Source organism: Pelecanus crispus, chromosome 11 (genome assembly GCF_030463565.1).
Source record: "Pelecanus crispus isolate bPelCri1 chromosome 11, bPelCri1.pri, whole genome shotgun sequence".
Lineage (NCBI taxonomy): Eukaryota > Metazoa > Chordata > Aves > Pelecaniformes > Pelecanidae > Pelecanus > Pelecanus crispus.
In genome coordinates this window covers 31,357,977-31,378,663 of record NC_134653.1, presented here as the reverse complement: position 1 = coordinate 31,378,663, position 20,687 = coordinate 31,357,977, and the positions used below count along the sequence as shown (strand labels likewise).

At 41.3% G+C, this 20,687-nt stretch overlaps 1 protein-coding gene across 2 annotated transcripts in view; it reads right to left on the bottom strand.

Moving 5' to 3' along the window:
* Positions 1–2,480: 2,480 nt before the first annotated feature.
* The window catches only part of NAA25 (N-alpha-acetyltransferase 25, NatB auxiliary subunit), a 30,449-nt gene continuing 12,242 nt past the window's right edge, over positions 2,481–20,687 (bottom strand). For both annotated transcript variants that reach the window (XM_075718353.1, XM_075718354.1), the window contains 14 exons: positions 20,285–20,397; positions 17,273–17,480; positions 16,580–16,666; positions 15,344–15,524; positions 14,590–14,689; positions 10,005–10,156; positions 9,571–9,696; positions 9,016–9,259; positions 8,670–8,793; positions 8,242–8,307; positions 7,665–7,762; positions 7,338–7,448; positions 6,768–6,914; positions 2,481–4,035 (listed from right to left, as the gene is read on the bottom strand). In XM_075718353.1, coding sequence (XP_075574468.1) covers positions 3,913–4,035; positions 6,768–6,914; positions 7,338–7,448; positions 7,665–7,762; positions 8,242–8,307; positions 8,670–8,793; positions 9,016–9,259; positions 9,571–9,696; positions 10,005–10,156; positions 14,590–14,689; positions 15,344–15,524; positions 16,580–16,666; positions 17,273–17,480; positions 20,285–20,397 — 1,880 coding nt within the window. In that variant the 3' untranslated portion in view covers positions 2,481–3,912. The remainder of the gene's footprint in view (positions 4,036–6,767; positions 6,915–7,337; positions 7,449–7,664; positions 7,763–8,241; positions 8,308–8,669; positions 8,794–9,015; positions 9,260–9,570; positions 9,697–10,004; positions 10,157–14,589; positions 14,690–15,343; positions 15,525–16,579; positions 16,667–17,272; positions 17,481–20,284; positions 20,398–20,687) is intronic.

The window sequence follows — 20,687 nt, the reverse complement described above, 5'->3', positions numbered from 1 at the left end:
CACGAGCGCCGATCGGACGCCGTCCCGCTTCCCCGCCGCGGCTGGAACGGGCCGGGCGCACGGGCGGCCCCTTCCCTCGGGGAGCGGGGGGTAGCGCACGGTGGTGCTGCTGGCAGAGAAATAAATACCGGCGGGCAGGTTCCAGCAGCAAATTCGCAGGCGATGAAGGCAGGCAAAAGAGCAGAATGCAGGATCTGGCCTTGCAGGACAGCCCGCGGCGCTGCGGCCACGCAGAGAGTAGCAGGGGGAGCAGCTGGCGGGCTGTGTTCATATACGGCAGCCGGGCGGGGTGGCCACGGCCACAGCGTTGCCACAGCCCTCTCAAGCGCATTTGAGAGATATCTCATGCATTGACAGCCCTTACTTTCCTTATCACTGAAAGCCAGGACGAGGTGCAAGCAAGCAATGCAGAAAGCCTGAACAGCAGATTGACAGATGATCGTGTCAAAGAGCAGACACACATCCAAGCACCACCAGCAGCCATCAGTCTGACCCCGGTCCGCAGGTGGAAAGCAATGAGCGTTTCCCCCCTCTTTTTCCAGCCTCCCTCTTTGCATGTAACTTGATTTTCTGCTTGCCCTGCACCGGGCTAATCTGGCTTCACTAAAGGGGTGACAAAGCTGGACGGTGTAGGCAAGCACTTCGGTCACTTCCAGACCATCTGGACAGAAAAATGAAAGAGGCAGCAATACTGATTTGTAACGAAACTGACTTTATATAAATTATAAACCCATCCAGTTTAAAGCAGATCATTTGCAAGTTGTGTCACTTAAGTCCGTAGAAGGCTGAGGCATACGTATCTTCTACAGTCATAAATTAACAATGAATAATCAAGGAAGAGAAAGTTCAGATAAGGCTGCAGATAAAACAAAAAAAAAACTCCTCTAAGATTACTAGCAGTTAAAATAAAGTCATGATTATCAATGATGGCAAAATATAAATGCAATTTTTGAACAGTTAAAAAGTACAAAAATGATGGGCAACACAAACAGGCATTGTACATTTTGTCCTGTATGTAGACAAAGCAGGGTAACACTTCTGACCTTTATCTACATCAGACACTGATTTTAAGCAAAAGAGAAGAGTTGAGGACATCTGTAAAAGGATCGTGGCTTATGATCCCAGTAGTATAAAAGCAGTATTTTTTCAGTCTGTAAACAGTAGTCTTGGTAGCTTCTTCTATGTATGTTTTTCAATTCATCATTAAAAAAAAAAATCCAAACCAACCAACCAAACGTATCCCAAGAGTGGGAAAGGGGGAACAGCAGCAATGGGTTATAGCTTGAATTTCTCATCAGGTCCCCATGGGACATATTCTGGAGGGGAAATGGTCTTTCATAAGAAATATATATTTAACTGTACACAATTTATAGGGGGAGACAAATTGTCCCTCTCCCTCAACCAAGCCCCCAGTCAGTACATAGTCATTTTTTTTACACCGTCTCCTCCTATAAACTACAGCTTGTGAAGAGATGGCACTCAGTTTTGTAAAACACAGGTGTAATCCAAAAATTGTGTTTGTTTGACAAGCCTATCGTTCACCAGTGCCTGGAACTGGAAACGGGACAGCAGCTAACGCTGAGAAGCCCCACTATCCCCCCTGCGCTGGCACGAGGATGGTTGGAGGGACCAGCCAGCGCTGGACCTGCGCCATGCCAAATGCTGCGATGGGAAGCGAGAGCGAGCCACAGTTCCATCTCTTCTCAGACTTGGCTTCAGATGACACACGTCCCCCCACCCCCCTCAGCAGTTTCAATTCTGCTTTTAAAAGGGAGCTGATGCAGAAAACCTTTTTTTAAAGCAAGTTCTGCTTTCAGGCACATGGGAGGATTTAAAAAACTTGGTTAGATTAACCTTATGCATCACTTAGATTTTCACCATTCCTTATTGATAGGAGTGGTTGAGTTCAACCTGTTGTAGCAGCAGTGGAAGGAAACTCCAGCACAAGTCAGTCCCCGCACCGTCCCCTCTGGATGAGAGCGCTGCATCAACTTTGCATTCAGTGCTGGTGTTTGCGCAAAGCCCTCTCCAGTTAGCGCTGCCACGGGGGAGGGATGGGACAGGAACATCAGCCCTGAAATTTGCCTCCTTGAATGAAAAGGGGCAGCGCAGATTTCTGGCTCGGTGCTTCTCTATGAATCATGATGTCAGCAATGGGACTGTTGCCCTACACATTTCAAAGCATCAATTTCAGTCATCAGTCTTGCTTTAATTTAAGGAGCACACCCTTCTTTCCAAAAGGTATTTCTATACAACGCAAGAGTTCAGTTGTTTTTTTTTTCTTCCCCCTCCCCCCTCCCAAAAGTATTACTATAAAACGACTTAAAACATTTTGGTATTCCTCCAGCCCAGAGAACTTACCAGACATTGCAATTAAACCATCAGGACACCCATTACAATTTAGACAACCTGCAGACATTCTTCTTTCCCTTTCAGGATGGGGCAAAGCAAAACTAAATCCAGCAAGAGCAGCTATGTGATTTTTTTTTTTTTTTTTAATACAGGGGATTTATTTTAAAAAAATACTCTCATCAACATTCTAGCATTACTAACAAAACATACTCAGAAGAGATGACAAAGGTAGGGTTGTCAGCTCTTCAAACTTTAAATATAGACTTCAGATACTAGCTGCTTTAAATCAGAAGATGAGGAATCTGTAAAGTCTGACCTGTCCCTTGTATTGCAGGTATATGTAACTTTTTTTCCTACCAATTTTAGGCTGCATTAATCCTTAAAAATAACAAAAACCCAAACCCAAAACCAAAAAACCCCATCAGAAATGCAGATTCAGTGGGAGCAGATGATGCGATTGCACTTTCTAACAGAATGCCTAATGAGCTAGGACTCGAATAATCAAAGATCAACTGCAAAAAGCAAGCATACAGTTACAAAAAGTATTCTCAGCCTCATACCACAGCGGAAGCAAAAGTTACCTCTGCCAACTTAAAACCAAAGCCAACAGGATTTGATTTCTATTAAAATATTTAAGTCTTAAAGTTTCAGTTATCTAAATACACTTTCTGAAAATCATGATGATTGCTGTTTTACATTAAACTGACATGAAATCAGACCGCAGTGTCAGACTTCCCTGCGGCTATTATATACAAGGTCTCCGGTTTTGTCTTTTTTTGCTGAAACACTGATTCCCATCTCTCTCTCTAAAGCTCAATGGCCAAGCTTGCTCCTCATCAGGTTTGCAATTTTTCTGAACATGAAAACCACCTGTGCGTACACAGGCACCACCTCTTGCCTCCAGCATTTCTCTCCTTAGAGGAACCTGCCTCTCCACTGGGCACGGCTTACTCCCACCCTGCGAGGGAGGGCTGGGCTCCGCTGGAAGGCTGGATGCAGAGGGTGTTCCTCCAGCGCAGCCTCACCTCTCCCTGCTGGACCACCACACTGAATTAATTCAGTGGGACCAGGTGGCTTGCGGACAAAACAGGCAGCTCCAAAACGGGCTCGTTTCATTGGAGGCGGCTGAATGCCGGGCATCTACAATTTCTGCATTCCTAAGGCAAGGACCATACAAAAATTATAAACACTGCATGGTGATGAAAATACAACTCCTTTGAGATATATGCTTTACACTGGATTTCTATTGCTGCTTCTAAAGACCATCTCCAGTTGTTTCTAGAGATCAAAAGGGAAGAAAGTTAATTTTCTCCTGCTGCAATATGCTTATGAACATGTATAAAAAGTGGTCAAACCCTGATAAGGGTCCCTGCTTCTCATTTATGTACAATAATTTAAATCAGCTCAATACATCTGTAATACCTAAAAAAATTGTTTTATGATTTTAAGTCCTTCATGCATTATGAGGAAGTTCTGGATTAAAGTGATGGTATATTGGATGTTGCTTCTGTCTGGGACTCTGGTGTCACTCCCCTGTGGAGTCTGTCAAGGATGCATTTCTCAAATCTTTAGTTTTTTAATGGTATCGAGTCTCTTTTTCAGCAGCTCTCCAATTTCCTGAACTGAGTGATGGTAACTGCTCTGGACCTTCCCTTGCACAGTCTTTGTAAACTTCTTTTCTTCCTGCAAAATGCAAAAGAGAAATCATTCACTCCACAGCAAGTGCTTAAATCCTCCTGTTAAACTTCCCCACCATCTCAAACAGTGGTAAGAATTTCATGAGGACCACAGTGTAAGTTTACAAAGGGAATGTCACCAGCACAGAATAAGCGGCACCTGCTCAGCAGCAATAATTCCTGCAGATACTGGTATTGCCCAGGCAGGGCTGGTAACACATTAACATTTCTTCAAAACTTCTGGAAACATCCTTGTGCAAAATATTTGTGGCTGAAATTGAGAGTGGGTGTAGCACTTTATTTTATTCAGCATTTATTAAAGTAGAGAATTTCTTATACAGAGAAGTGAAGTCAAACAGCAAATGAACACCGACCAGCTAAGAGACTCTTACACCAAATTCCAAAGCATAGTGAGCTGCAGTGCCTGGGACAGGTTCAGATGTCACTAATTCAGCCACACTGGTACCCAGCTTTCCCAAAGAGATTAGATTCCCTTTAATGTAGTTTTCTAAAACACCCAAGCTAAGAGACTTTTAGGAGAACCATCATCATGCAACATTGTCGGCATTGCTCCTGCAGGTAGAGGGAGGTTAGCGCTGACCTATCATGAACGATGCTGTACTTCTGCATGCAGAAAGAGCAAATCCTGGCGCCTAAAGCAGCAGCCATAACCACTGTTCTGTCAAGAGGTGACTTGCTATCAGGACACCTTTTGCAGACACTCGTACAGATAACAACAGAAAAACCTGCGAGGGGCAGCCCGAATAAACCAGTCCGATGTGGGAAAATCTAACGTCAGTGGTCAGGTTCAGCTGACACATTGCCAGTATCACTCCACTCACACCAGAATTTTCACTAATACCTGAACACGAGGACTTTTTCTAAAGCACCTTTTAGCTCTACACACAGAGCTGCAAACACAGCTCCAGATCCGAGTAGAGCTATACAGACTGCGTTTATCAGGGTTTACTGCGACAATGTCAAACAACAAACAGAATAGCAAACATCGTGAACAAACACAGGAAAAGCTGCAGACTCCCACAGATGCTTCTGCTCAAATCCATGTGAATCTAACAGTTGGGTTTTGCAGATCTGCCTTCTGTAGTAATTTGATGCCTTGCAAAGGAAAGATGGAGGGATTTGCTGACTCAGAGAGGAACCAGAAAAATTACAAAGATCAACAATTATCTGAAAATGTCTTATCCCTTTAAAGTGAAGATTCTTTGATGATACTAAGAAAATGTATTTTTTTGGTTTTATTCAAATTTGCATTAAATACAGCCTAAGGGATTTCCTTACTTTCTATCAGTTTTTGCGGGTTTTTTTTATATATATATATTTTTGAGATACTTCTACATCAGCCTCATACAGCAAGAAGGGAAATTTTAAGTAACATGCTATGAAATAAACAGGACAATCTAATTGAACAAATACAAGCTGGCTAACAGCAGCTTAGGTAGACAGAAGTGCAAGTCTGAAATACATGGGTGCAGTTTTTAAATCCTCCCCAGTTCAAAAGCCTTCAGATCTCCCACCTAGACAAAAATGAATGCCAATGCCCTGTAGGCCAAATTTCCCTTTTTAGACAAATATATCTGAGACCTGTTTTTGTCTTAAGTGCTGATTTCTAACTGAATTTATGGAGGTCCTGGGTAATACAACTTCTGCCTGTGCTTTCTCAAATCAGTCTCTCCCACCCCTTGAACTAATAGTGGTGAGGATACGACTCCCCTCTCAAACCTTTCTCCTGGATTCAGCAATCCTTCTTTGATGAGCACAATTCACCACTCCCCAGCTCCTCTCCCCTGTATATCAGAAGATGGTGCCTATTCCACCACTCTGCTACGTTGCACCTTTTATCTCTACCTGCGTTTCAAGAGCACCGTAAAGGAAATTCCAATTCTGTGCTTTCAGTCACCTCTAGGCTTTTTAGCTGGACTCTGACACAATTTTCAGGATCTCAACCACTGTTTTAAACAAATAAATTCATAGTAAGTACTGAACTGTTAGAAGATCCCTTACGACAGTAACATTAACTTCTCTATCAAAGTTTAACTTTTATTTGATTGCCATGGCTTAAAAAGCCAAGCTTCCTCATTAGGCCCATGCTTCACATCTAAATTTGGCGTGAGGTTTGGCATGTGTAGTGCCTGTTACTCATGCCTTTGGTTTTCCCTATATAGCTGCAGGGGGGGGAGTTGCCACTTGATTTTCTTTAAAGATCAAGTAATTGTTTCCAGGGAAGTCACTAATCAGCAGTAGGTGAATCTCAAATGTTTCCCAGAGTATTTTGCATCCATTATGGCATGCTAAAATACACAGAATAAGTCATATCGCAGACAACAAAAGAATATTAAAAACGTAAGTATTTCTTCACTAACTCACCACACAAAATGAAAGTATTTTCAAATTCCTGAGTTTAGATCTCATTTTTTGAGATTATTTAGTGTAGTGAGCTAGAGCTGATCAGATGAAGCGAAGTATTGTCATTATGAAAACCACCCCTAACTCACCACTCTTAAGATTTCTAGCAGTCTGGTCCCTAACTTCTAGTTAACAGCAATTAAGTCAATCATAACAGGTGGTTTTTTTTGTTTGTTTTCCTTTTTCTTCCTTCCAGTAAAACATTTTTGGGAAAAGAAGCTTTCAACAAAGTTGCCCCATAGGCATGCACATACAGGTTGTTATCAGTCACACACAAATGCGTAAGAGCACACAAATAATGATGCAAGTTCTTACCTGTAAAAGCAGAGTGTCCTTGAGGGACAGCTCTTCAAGTTTTAGTGCAGTCAGAATTATTTCAAGCCCTTTGATGTGATCTATTACATTGGAAGTTAACGTCTGTAGTTCAGTAACATAATCCAGAAAATGTGTAAATACAGGTGGCTATAAAACCAAAACACATTTATGAAGACATATTAATGCCTATTCAAATCTATTTTATATAACTCACTTCATAACATCTATCATTCTATTCCCTCCCCAATGCTAAGCTATAACCTACCTACCCAGATAAATACTATGACTTAACTAGTTTACTGTAGTGCATTCAAGGCAGAAAGGCCTGTGATAACTCTAAACTGTGTTTCCTATTAAAAAGCTGTCATGTGATGTCAGAGATGTGGCATGTCACCATTTGACTTCAAATAGAAAAGGAGTTTTAAAAATTAGTACTGAGTAATCTAACCTACTATGTCAGCCTCTACAAGGCAAAGTTTATGAAAAACAGTTTATTAACATGTCATCTATCCTGATTTTTCTTTCTGTTGGATTGGGGCTGGGGGAAGAAAAGAAAGGAATATTGTCTACCATAGCTACACTGCTTTCTTTTTTTTTCTTCTTCTTTTTTTGCAGGTTGGATTTAAAAGGTCGGAGGACACTGTCACAGTAACTTGATACCCACAGGGCAATGGAGATCGTCTGGAAAAAAAAAGTACAAGTATGTTACAAGTTGTATTTACATGAGCCTTCTAAAGTAATTTTAGTGTTCCTACTGATAAGACTCATAGAATATGCAACAAAAACCCCTCTGCTTTCATGAGTGACTGAGATCAAAGAGCTTTCACTGTGTTTTAGTCCCAACATTTCTATCCTAGAGTACTCCAAAATGTCTAGTTTGCAAAGAAAAAAAAATACCTCAACAAAGAAGACTAGGTTTTCTAACAGGTTTGGATGAGTTTTCAAGGTGCCATCTCTAACTTCAATCAAATCACCTTTACATTTACTGAACAAGTCTGAAAAGAAAAAAGAAAAGCCTTATTCAGGACATGTAGAGCAACTTAAATGTGTATTTCTGTATGGTATGTATCTCAGTGTAGTGTGCAAAGCTGTCAGAGGACTGACCCCATAGCTAATGATAAATTTGGCCAAAGCCTCTCGAGAACGTCCAGCTCTGAAGTTTCCTCTGAATTGTATTTCATTACAAACAGCATCTCCACTCCATTTATTAGCACACCTGGACCAAGTACCAAGGAGACAACCGTTGCTAAGACTAGGCTGCAAGGTAGCAGAATGACAGGACATAACAACATTCTGTGGCATGCAACAGCTCCATGATCAGACAAGCCAAGGGGAATCTCAGCCTTGTTTGCAAGTATCTTTCAAAGGGGTCTGCAGAGGCACTAACACACTGCCCCATAATTGCAGCACACTCAGCAGCACATCCTCAGAACACCATGAAGCTACCAGTGTTTTTTCTTGAGTTACCATTTACCTGTTAGTCGTTCTACTAAAGACTTGAAACTATTCCCTATCCTCTCCTGGATTTCTGCTGAATCTTCTGAAAGAAAAAAAAAAAAGTACTTATAAACTACAAGTTTGTGTATTTTCTGCTTCCAGAAAACTAAGAGGCATTAAAATGTAATTTAGTGTTAGCAGTCAAAAGCAAATACAACTGCTTTCAAAGAGGACCCAGTATTACATCAACATATACCGTACAAAAATGAAGACTCGCATAGAACATTAAATTAAGGTGTTGTCTCCCAGATAACTTAGCGTCATTCAAAAAATTAACACACAAGTAACAGTTTGGGTCCTCATCAGCCAACACCTAGTAGTTTTCAAACTAAACGGAGACCCATCTCACTCCCTCCCACCATGTGCCATGACAACCTGGTTAAACCCCTGCCCCTCAGCACTTACCTAAGCCATTGGTATCTAGTTCATAAATATCACTAACAAGATAAAACAAGCTAGTCTGGCATTGACAGCTGCCATTACTGAAGAAGCCAGCCATTCGGGTAGGAGGAGGGCCAAGGACAGGATACTAGGCAAGAAGCAAAGAAAAAGATAAAGGTGTTGCAGCTTTTCCTTATCCAGAACACAGTGTTTGTCTCTGGCACATCTCTCAGTCAGATTCATACACTACAAACTCAGGGTCAGTTAAGTGCATTCTGCAGCCTGCTGGACGTTACAAGATGCATTCAGTTTCTCTGCTTGCATTCACGTTCATTTAATATTTGGGGATAGCTTTTTCCTTAATGGGTACCTGAATTTTTTGTTCTAGAAACTTCTTCCCTGAATCCACTGCCGCTTCCAGCTGCTGAAGCAGGGATCGAATTGTATCAATCTTGGATGAGACGCCGTTCTCTGCAGTCTTTTCAGAGTTCTTTGGTTGAATAGTGTGACTAAGAGTTGGGAGTCCGCTTACTAGCCTTAAAGTTAAAGACCGGATTCGCAACCACATGGTTTCTTCCTCCAGTGAGAGTTTCCTATGTTCTTCAGAAATGTCCCTAGAGAAAGGCACCAAATGTTTTCAGGCAAATGCTTCAATTTTTTAAAGTAGCAAGCTTCACTCAGGCACAAAAGCCTACCCAAAGTTATCGAATACTGTATGAAGAGGAAGGAGTGGTCAGAAATTCAGAAAACTGTATTAATATGTAAAAAGGCAGCACTGCTAGAAGTGATGAATGATGCTTGTTAAGTTTGCAGTTAGCCAGCCTAGAGAACATTTAAGTACGGCAGTTGCCCTGAAACGACTATCTTCGCCATGTGTGCTGCAAGGAAAAGGCGTGACTCTACAGTTGAGGATATTTCTACTCACCTGTCTTTTGGATCCCAGTTAAACAAGACTGTCAGGTCTCTGTTGTCACGCAAATCTTTCCACGGAATGTCATCCTCCTCTGGGCTCAGACTCATGGACTTTATACTTTCTTCTAAACTGGTTGATCTGTACGGAAGAATAAGCAACATTAAATCAAACACTTGATCGCTGGAAACAGAAAACACAGCTCACTAACAAACCACATTCTTTCCACCGTTCAACTCTTCTGATGTCAGAAATGTTACACGTACATGGTACCGGCAAGGGTGCTGAAGGGGAGAGCAAAGTAGAAGCAGAGAGAAGCAGCTCACAGGTTTTTGCCAAAGAGCTGCAAGTGCAACTCACTAAGGTCTCACTTGCCCAGCATTCTGCCTATGCACAAATCTCCAATTTTTTCACGTGCAAGATGCTGCACTTAGCGCTGCTATACTTACATATTTGCTTCAAGTAAGAGGTCTAACAACATCCGTTCTGTGCGAACTTGCGCAAAGTGAAGGGAAGAGTTCAGCCTATTTCTAAATGCAATGAATTCTGGGATCTTCTCAAATGCACCGTACTTGTAGGCTTGAATGATATATTCTGAGGTCTGGAAGAGAACACACACCATCTCTGTATCAGTTACTTCCACAAATTCAGAACAACCAGAGTTTAACAAGGTCACTGCCAAGAAATTGCATTTCTGTGGTTTTCATTAACCCAGAGGTACAGAATCTGGCAGATACTCAGGCCCTGGGAGAAGCTTGCGCTTTTGCTTGTCCAAGTCACCCCAGCAGTTCTGCTACTTCAATTTGAGAATGCCCAGAAGGTCCACCAGGCAGTGTGATTTAATAACCAAACCACCACTAAGAAACATCACATTGCTGTCACCACTGAGACTGAAAAATACTTAAAGGAGGGGAGAGATGATTTTGGAAGGCTTTTTTTTTTTTTTTTTTTTGAGATGCATTATTCAAGTAATTGTTTCTTTGTGAGAAGTACTTTCAGGCAAAATAAATATATCCCAGATTTTCTGGAACTGACTTGGATATGCATCACATATTACCGCAACAGATTAAAAAAATTACTCACACATTTTTTAATTTCTCTTTATTAGATTTTTGAATACAGCATCACAAGATAATATCACGCAGCGTATACACATTACAATACAATCTAAACACCAAAGGAAACTGTCAGGGTCCGTGGGATAGTTTGCTTCCCCTCTGATGAAATGCAGCAATACAAGGCACGCAACTAATATTTCACATCAGTCCGAGTAATCTCCAGAAGGAGATTTATATGACAAAGGAGCCCCAAACAAGCACTGTATTTTAATGAAAATTTCTAATGGTAGAGACAGAGTGAACAATTTATGCTCCCAGTCAAGACAGATGGCTGTATTTTTTTAGATCAGAATTACTCCACAAGTGAGAAATTCTGGAAAATTAAATATTTTCTTCTGAACAAGATTATGAAACGCACTGAAGATGAGAGGCACCAAAAAGGCCCCTGGTTAACTGAACTTTATATGGTACTAACAGACTCAACCTGTCTGGAAGGCTCTGAGAGACTAGAAGCTAGTACGAACAGATGAAAGCCACCTTTTTTTCCCCTTTAAAATAAGAAATGTCCTCTAGGTAGCTCTGTCTTTTTTTCCTAAGAAATTTGGTTATTTGCACTGTATGAAAAAAAAATATGCCAAATATTCAACAACATACCCTCTGATAAACAGCCTTGCAGAGTTCATTGTCAGGCTGCGGGATTGCGCTATGGGCGCTAATTCAACTGCATCGACGTGGTTTTTAAATCCCCATAGGATACGTTGGTGTTCTGTTTGCCTGCAGTATCTGGAGAAATTAAAGACGGACGGACACAAGAAAATTAGAGAGATTACTTGTGATTCTGCATATTTAAAGGAGGACTATCTTGATAAGGATCAAGTTGCCTTTTTAGTTTTGGCCAAATATAGCAATACTGCCTTCTATTCTCCTCCCTGTCCTTGGCATCCTCTCCCAGAGCAGAAACATTACGTCAGGACCGCACAGCATCCTAGATGGCTGTTACTCATGGGACCCACTTTTAAACAGGATTCACTTCAGGCTGTTAAGTTCAGCAAGTCAGAAGGAAAACATATTTATCCAAAGCAATCAATCTGAATCAGTAGCTATATTTTTATGCCAGACCATTTATATCCCACAATTCCTGTTCTAGGCAGAGTCCCACGCACAGAGTGCCACAGGACACGTTTTCTGTGCTGTAGCAGACATTCCAGCTATCTTAAACATCAACCTAGAGAGGAGCAGGCAGTATCTGAAATCTTGTAAAAAGGTAACTTTTAAAGGATAGTCCGCCTTTAACATTGCAGTTAAACTCTGTTATGGGACTCGAATGGGAAGCTGATATCAGGACCCTGAGCATGAATGGGCAACCCCAGCAGAACCACAGCAGCAGATTCTGGTAGCAGATTCTGACCTTGTGATACCTGGGACATGTCCTATGATAAGGAATCCCTTTTTTCGTCTCCACTCTTGTCATGCCATCATCCTAGGTGAACAGTACCCTGAATTGAGCCTTCACCTCCTGCAATTTGCACCTTACAGTTGGTTTAAAGGACACTTGCTACTTGCAAATTAGTACAGCTTTTGATGCATTTCCCAGCTAAAAGGATCTTAAGGTGATAACCATTGGAAGTCTCCAGAACACACAAGAGATTTGGCTAGCTGAGATCAACAATGGCTCATGGTCCTTTGGCCTCCATACTGTCTCCAAGATGAGACATGATGTGAGTGGATTCCAGAGTCACATCCTTATCTTGTAGCATGAAGAATTATATAGTGCTGATTGCATCACTTTCACCCCTCTTGCAATTTCAACATTTTAAGGTGTGGTAGTGAGGCAGGTTGCACATTCACGCACCGCTTTTTCAGGATTTCTGGAATACAGGTTGAGTAGCATTTTCCTGGAAACAGCACTTGGAATGTGCAGTCTTTGCATACAGATGTTGAGGTACTGAAGACAGTCGGCTCTTCTCTGCTGCAAGCACCTTTATCATTCATGCCAAAGAGAATAACCTTCTTCCAAGGTAACCACTCCTGAAGTTACTTCAGATTGTTTTCCAGGGAAAGATGATTTCTTGATGCTTTACAATGCAGCGTTCCCAAGCAGACAAATGACATCCAACAGGTTTTTTGGTTCACTTTTTTCACCTGGCACCCAGCAGTAATGTTTTTTATTCAGACAGTTGGTTCCAGGTATGCTTCTCATTAACATCCACCGAGTGACTTTTAAATAAGACTGAACAAGATACTCCTCATCAAAAAAAGAAAAAGAGAGAGAGAGGGGAAAAAAAAGCCACCACTACCAACAACAGACATGTAGGAGAAAGCTGTCTGGATCCAGAACTTCACTCCAGCACAAAACATTGCACCCAGGAACCCAAAGACTCTTAACAAGTAGAATCTGTGCTTAAACAATGAGCAAATGAGGGAAGCAGATGAGGGCAAACTCCCATCGTACAATCCACATGCTCCTCTGTGCATCCCGCTCTCTACAGCGAAATTTCTGTGTCAGAGAAGTGTCAGTAACTCAGCATCTACCTTCCAGGCACAGCTAAATTACAACTGGTATCTTGTACACAGGAATAACTTGGGCTGCCAACAGAACAAGGGTACTCTTCTGAGGGATTTCTGTGTGAGCACCTTTACTATTCAGTACAGACAAGCCTTGTGTTTTTATCTGTTTCTGGGATGGTGGGAAAGCAAGTTGTATGACTGCAGAGCCTTTGGAGCCAACTTCGCCAGTGGCTGACTGGAAGAGTTGCAACTGGATTGTACCTTTGTTTCTTACAAAGTGAAGTAAAAATAATTTTCTTCACCTACCTCTCAACAGGGATCAAACTGTGAAATATAAATATACAGGATATATTCCCATTCCTCAGAATGGGACTGCCTTGCAGGTTTTAGGGAGATGGACTGACATGCATGTACTTCCCTACCACAATTCTGGACTATTTCTGTTCCTATTTGCCCAATATATTTCCACCCAGACTTCAAGAATGTGTTGTTCCACTGTTCTACCTAGCCCATTTTTCATGGATTCCATGGGAATTCTGAAACAGAACTGGTATTTTCCCTATGAATGTATCAGAACATACATCAGAGTGTACTTTCCAAGTAAGATTATTGACAGGTATGCTTACTAATCAGCAAGCTACAAGCACGCTAGATGCCTAGGGCATGGCGTGCATTTTAGGAAGCACCTGATCTCTTTGGAGAATTCAGCTACTCTGCCCTCAGTCTCCTCTATTGCAGTCCCAAGATTCCCATTCAAGACAACTTCTCATTCACACCACTTTTTAGGGTGAAACGAATAAAGCAGGTAGTTCCCATTAGCACAAGACCAGGTTTTGCAATTTGATCCTATTGCTTCAAAATAATGCAGTTAGTCATGGGCTCTGCTTTGCCTTCCGTGAAGCTGAGACTTCAGGACTCAGTTTTTCCCCTCCAAAATCCTCCCACCTTGTTCCCTGCACTTTTCCTACCTCTTAAAGTGATGTGCATTCCCCACCATCCCTGTGTGCCTAGGACAGCCATCACTAAAACACACTGCTTCAGTGATTGTCATATAAAGGATTCATGAGTATGCCATCACCATCTTGACCCACCATCTCCAGCTGCTGTATGACTTTCCAAAATGGTAGAAGTTATATGACATCAGGACTTACTTGCCACATGACACGCCACTTAAATTCTTGCATAAAATTACAATCCATTCACTTAAAAGTAATCATACCTGTTTTTGAGGAGTATTAAAACTGGCTTTTATAAATATATGGGGTTTTGCTTTCTAACAGTAAGTCACAAATTCTTGTAACGAGAAACACAGGTTGAGGCAACCTTTACTATAAACAAAGTTGCACCTATTATTCCTCTTTGTTATCAACCACCACATTTCTGTGAGCCTTTACATAGGGCTAGACTTCTGTAGGCCATCTTGACATAACTGCTCTGTTACATGACACAGAGGTTTCTTTCAACTTACATCTTTCTGGTTGGAGTGGAAAAACCTGAGTGCAAAATTGCAGGATTGGGATGCAGCAGCATAATGGCCCAGTGACTCTGCATAGCGCGTCAGAAGATAGCTGCAACACAACACAGCACAAGTCAAATATCAGCACACAATGCTGGGGAAACCTGACTTTCAAACACAGCTCTGAACAGCAAACTGCAGGACAGTCCAGCTTTACTGAAAAGTCTGGAGATTTAACAGATGGCAATCACAACATTCACATTAAAATTTAAGCTTTTAACAGTAATGGAAGGAATTCTTAATTTTTTAAAAAACAGTATTGTGGGGGCTCGGGAGTTCCTCCATCCACCTTGCTAAGCGTGCAAGAGCTTTACTTAATTAGATACCCACAAACACACTAACCAAGGCACGGTCATTTGGTATGTTTGTTTCAACTAGTGCTCCTAAGCTTTGCTGAGCAACGACACAAGCCAGAACACCAAGCCATGACTGGCATCAAGATATACATTTCACAAATTTCTTTCAGATTCCCTTTAGTTAATACCCCCAAAATCCAAAACTGATCAAAATCACACAGGAAAGATACTCCATGACAAGGGGAGTATACTTCAGTAGACATGTCTCATGTAATTCTAAAACACTTTTACACAAAAACGTATGAAAATCTGATAATCTGCTAACTTTCAGTAGCAAAGGAAACTGAAGACCTCAGGACTGGTTACTGGAGGGTCACCATCACCAATTATTCTCAGTATATACTACCCACCCGATGGTGTCGTGCTGTATGTGTTTTGCATCAAGGCTGGAATAGAGCTCTGCAACAGGTTCAAATGCACCAAGCCTGCAGTAGATTCGAATGAGCAGCAATTTAAACTGAGCATTAGAAGGACTATGAGATAACCCTTCTTCTAGGAGAGTTAGGCACTGCCACACAGCCGTCTCTTCACCTGGTGACAAAGACAAAACACACACAGGCGTGATCAGAGAGAGGCACTGTACACTGACAGCACAGTTCACTTGGGCATTGAAGCTTCCTTCCTCAAGTTACACACCTCTTAAAATGGTCCCATGCATTTAAACATGCAGATGGCATTCATCAGCCACATTGCTGCCCTTAAAACATAACACCCACCCCCACATTATAGCTGCTCTCTGAGGGAAAGGTGGAGGAATAATTCCTCACAGGGAATATCTAGCTCACATCTATATAGAGCAAAGCACTCACACATGGGCAGACTGCAGAAGTGACCTTCCCTGATGAGTCATGGACCATTCAGGATTTCTAGCTTATACGTACAGAGAACTCCCAAGCATTATGCAAGAGAGCAGCCCAGAACCAGGAATTCAAGAGCCCACTCTCCACCGGTGACCTGTCAGGAACCTGACGACGGATTTACTCAGGTTGAAGACTAAATCTCCCTTGGGAAAGACAAAGGCGTAACTGACAGCTACACTGAAGGGCAGGAATAGAAACAGCCACCACTGGAGACTGCCTCTGTGGGATTAGGAGGCTAACAGGCAGAGCAGATGTGGAGTACAGGAATACTCAAGACAGGGCAACAGGTCCCAGCAGACGGTCGAGAAGCAGGGGATCCAAAAGACAAAGTATATCAGGGAGGGAAAGAAATACTCTCAAAACACCTCTGATATCAGAAGGGAATTGTCAGCAGAACTCATGCAAAGGGACAGAAAACATTACCTACATGGGAAACTTGGAACAAGCTTCTGAAAACAGCCAGAATTGAGCTGCAAGAGTCCTCAGCAAAACTGCCAGGACTTACAGAATTAATCAGAAAAATTAAACCGCTTTAGAGGTCAGTGAGGTTCATATCAAACACCAACTGAATAGAGGGACTCCTGAAATACCTCATATTGAGAAAAAAAACCCAGAAAGCTATGGGCCTAACAAGCCATGCCATGTATACACTAGCCACAGGGACACAGTCTCCCTATCACATCCATCCAGGGTGGTGTTCAGCAAGACACAATTTTAGGAACATACCTTCGAGCCAGAGATCGAGCAGCAGGTGAACTGCAAGCAGGCAGTAATAATCTGAAAACTGCAATTCAGTTTTCAAACAAGATTTCCCTAAAAAGAAAAAAAGAGTTACCCTTGAATTACTAACAGTGCTGTCAGCTGCTTCTCCCATTGTCAGCATTATCAAATGACACAGCTATCTGGCAGATGATAACCACGGCTTAATTTATGAAATCCAGAGTTGTGTTAAAAACTGAAACAACTGTATACATGCTGCATTTGTTCATAACATGAGTGGACTTTGGGCTACTGCATATGTTGACATCTGCTGGAAGAAGAAAAGACTCTCCTACAACTGCAAGATTTACAAATTAATATTCTTGGCTGTGTATTTGTCCCATGCACACTAGTGATAAAGCCTGGCTTTGCTTAAAGGCATAGACAATTTTGCAAAGATACAATGTACCATCTGAACTACCCAGGAATGTCTCATTTATCTTTAAGATACACAACTGAAAATAAAAAAAAAATTTAAAAGGAAACAGATATTTGGGTACACCCAAGGATATAATCATAAAGGAGAAAGCAAAGTATTATCTAGCAACATGACGAGTGTCATCAGCATTTGTGCTGTTCCGCCCCCCTGAAAAAGCTCTGAACTTTTACTCATAAAAAGCTGCAAGTGAACTGAAACATTAGTTTCAAGATTTTTCTCACCAAACTCCAATCCATGGCGGTATCTTAACATCAACTCCCGGACCACAGTCAGCTTTTCATTCTTATCCATGGCATGATAGATACCGAGCAATCTTGTGAGCTGCACCACACACAAGTGTTGTTGCAGGGCTTTGATATCGGCTGGCAGTGCGATTTCGTTCTCCGCTGTTGCTGACAGAGGGATTACTTCCAGCAATTGACTGATGAACTGAAAGAGAAACACTGTTGTTAAATTCTGCAGGGCATCTGGGACTGCATGAATGGATAGCATCATTTCCTCCCTCAAATCAAGGAAAAAAAAAAAAAAACCCAAGGTGGAAGTGTCAGTATCAACACTGATGTCACACTGAAATCAGTGGTTAAAGAACTGGCTTCAATTCTTTTTTTTTTTGGAAGGTGATGAGCACACAGTTCTGGTTGCACTCAATAGCTTTTAGTAAGTTTCATCAAACAGATGGAAGGAAGAAAAAAAAAAAATCACAGGCAACTTTCCAATACATTGACACACAAGGGAGTTCAAGCACCTGTTAACACTCACAGTAATAACATATGCAATTAAAATAATTAGTTACTGAAAGGCTTCACAGCACACTTCCAGGAAATAGTGATTTTGTACTAGCTATTACATTTTCTCTCAACTCTGAAGTAATGCACTGTACTCAGGGAGGTCATCATCTTTGATTAATGACTTATTTTTTTAATTAAGTTGTAAGAAAAGCAGCCTCTCATTGTTTGCAAATGTAATAGGAGACAGCAGACTTCTCACAACATGCAGCCAGGGCTGGACAGTGGTTTTTTGTTGCCCTAAAATCCAACAGTGTTTACAAACTTAAAACTGAGTTAGAGCCAATGAATTCAGCTTTGCTACATTTGGCCTTGAAACACAAGAACTGCATCAAATACATGCCCAATGAAAAAAGTGTGACACCTAGATAGGAGGAACACATAGCACCGTGCACACGAATTCCATTTTTCCCACAGACTTTGATGAAGACTGTGTCGACAAATCTTTTCAATTTGAGATTTTGCCAAGCTGGGCACGGTCAACCAAGTCACTAGGCTGCATACTTCCAATTTACGCCTCTAGGAAGTCAAGACTGATGTCACAACAATTCTTTCTGGAAAATCTTGTGTCTAGTGGCCCAGCAAGATCGCCACATTCTCAGCTACTGAACTGTAACACTATTCAGAACTCTTAAGAAAAAAAAGACCCCCGCAGCTGTGTGTAGTCTTAAGTGTGACCCTGCTACTTTACCTACGATACAACAGCCTTCAGCATCTTTTGCTGTGAAACAAGAATAAACCTAAGACAACCTATAAATATTTTAAGTAACTTAAACTTTCAGATTTCAAAAATGCATCAGCACTTTAGCACCATTATCCCTCCTCAGCTACATGTCTCCTTGACTGAGTTAAACTGCTGCAGATGCATGCTTCAGAGACGACAGCCACAAGACAGCCATACACTGGAAGACCTTCTAGTATGTCAGCAAGACACAATGATGCATGTGCTAAATCAGCAGCAGTTTTAAGGCCAATCAGAAAATTTTAGAGAATTTATTCTAAAATTATTCTGGTTTCTAGATATTCTTTATTTATTTATTTTAGTAAGTTTCATCAAACAGATTAAACTTAAAGATACTTAAGAGTATTCTTAACTCTAAAATTATTGTATGGTTTTACAAGCACTCTGACAAAACTGTAACGTAAAGTATTATTTTAAAATACCATCCCCCTCCACTCCAGGTTTAGAATTTTTTTCCTGGAAAGTTAGGATTAAAACTGTTCAGTGCTCAAGGACTACAGGGTTACCTTGCAAAGGTATCACCATTTCCAGAACTATGAGTTAAATATCCTACTGACCACATCCCTTGCACACCTTTTAACACAAAACATCAGCACAACCCATACATGCCAGGGCCACCATTCTCCTCATTAGTGAGGCTGTGTGAAGAGCTTGCATTAGAAGTCAAAAAATATTTTAATAAACTAAGAAACCACCACCACTATCTACACTTTGTTTACAAACACTTTATCAACAGCCTCTGGCTGATCCAGGATTCTCTGTCTAGCCCTCCCCAGCTCTGATAATTTTACACAATGGCTTAGAAAAACAATGGGGTGAGTGACAGGATTCCCAGCTGCTGAAGTCATTCAACAAGCTGCTCATGACTCTGCACAAATAGTCTTTTCGGTTAAAGAGAGCTTGTTTCAGAGAGGGATTCTGGAAAAGTTTCCATAGGTGTCTTGGTCACCCCTCGACCAGTATCAATGTGTCCATCCTTTAGCACTGCAGCAGAGCCAAGCGAAACACCTCTGTGACACCCTGCCTGCACTGGACAAGGAAGCAGATTTTTCCCATTAAACATATAACATTAACGAGAAAAACAAGGGATGAGTGGGAAGGGAAAGAGGAGGATGTCTTTGTAAAACAAGAAGTTAACAATACACAGCAATGACAACTGCAAATGAATGAACAGGGTGGTCTTTCTCTTTACTGTTTTCACATTACTCCATTTTGTAAGCCATGATCTATGAACAAAAGTGATGAGAGATTACTCATTTAAGAAATGAGCTAATTGGGTAGCTTGTCAATTGAACTACAATTCCTAGGGAGCTTTTCATTATAAGATACGAGCTCGTATCTTGTAATTTTCATCAGCATTATGAGCTTTTCATTTTCGATACAAGAATTCAACCGAGACCATCTCAAAGCACCCTGACACCCTGAAATCATAACAAAAAACCAAATAAATACTACATCTGGGTCTGAAACTCTGCAGGATCAAACTTAGCTTTTAGTCTCCAGTAAAAATCCTCTGAATGAAATTGCTCAGTGTATTCAGACATTCATTATATTTTCTGCAGTGCAAAGTTTTCTGAATTTCAAGCAGAAGGTGAAAATTTGGTACTTCCAGTCTTTTCATATGATCCACAGGTATTTTAAGATAAAGGGACCAGAGTGCAAACAAGCGCTGCAGTTCCTGCCACCACTTCTTTATCTTTCCTTACCTTTGTGTACTGGCTGGATGGGAGGAGATCCACAAATACTTTGAGATCAGTAAAACAGCAGGGTTTGTCCCCAAATTTTTTGAAGTATTGGAACATTAGTTCTTCTGGATCACCTAGGAAAAAAGCCAGTTCATCTTTTTAATATGCTCCATTAAAAAGTGAATCTGTAAAATCACTATGAGAAATCTTCGTTAATGCTTCCCCCCCTCCCTTTGAGATTACATAGCGATTTAGAAAATGGATAGCTGCACAACTGCAGATTTTAACAGAGGCTCAATGTCTTTGGTAACCAAGGACACATTAAAAAAAAACCCCAAGAGCTTCATTCAAGCTACTTTGGCAGATAAGAGCTCAGCTAACAGGCATGCATACACAGCCTCCGCTTATCTAACAGAAACTTATT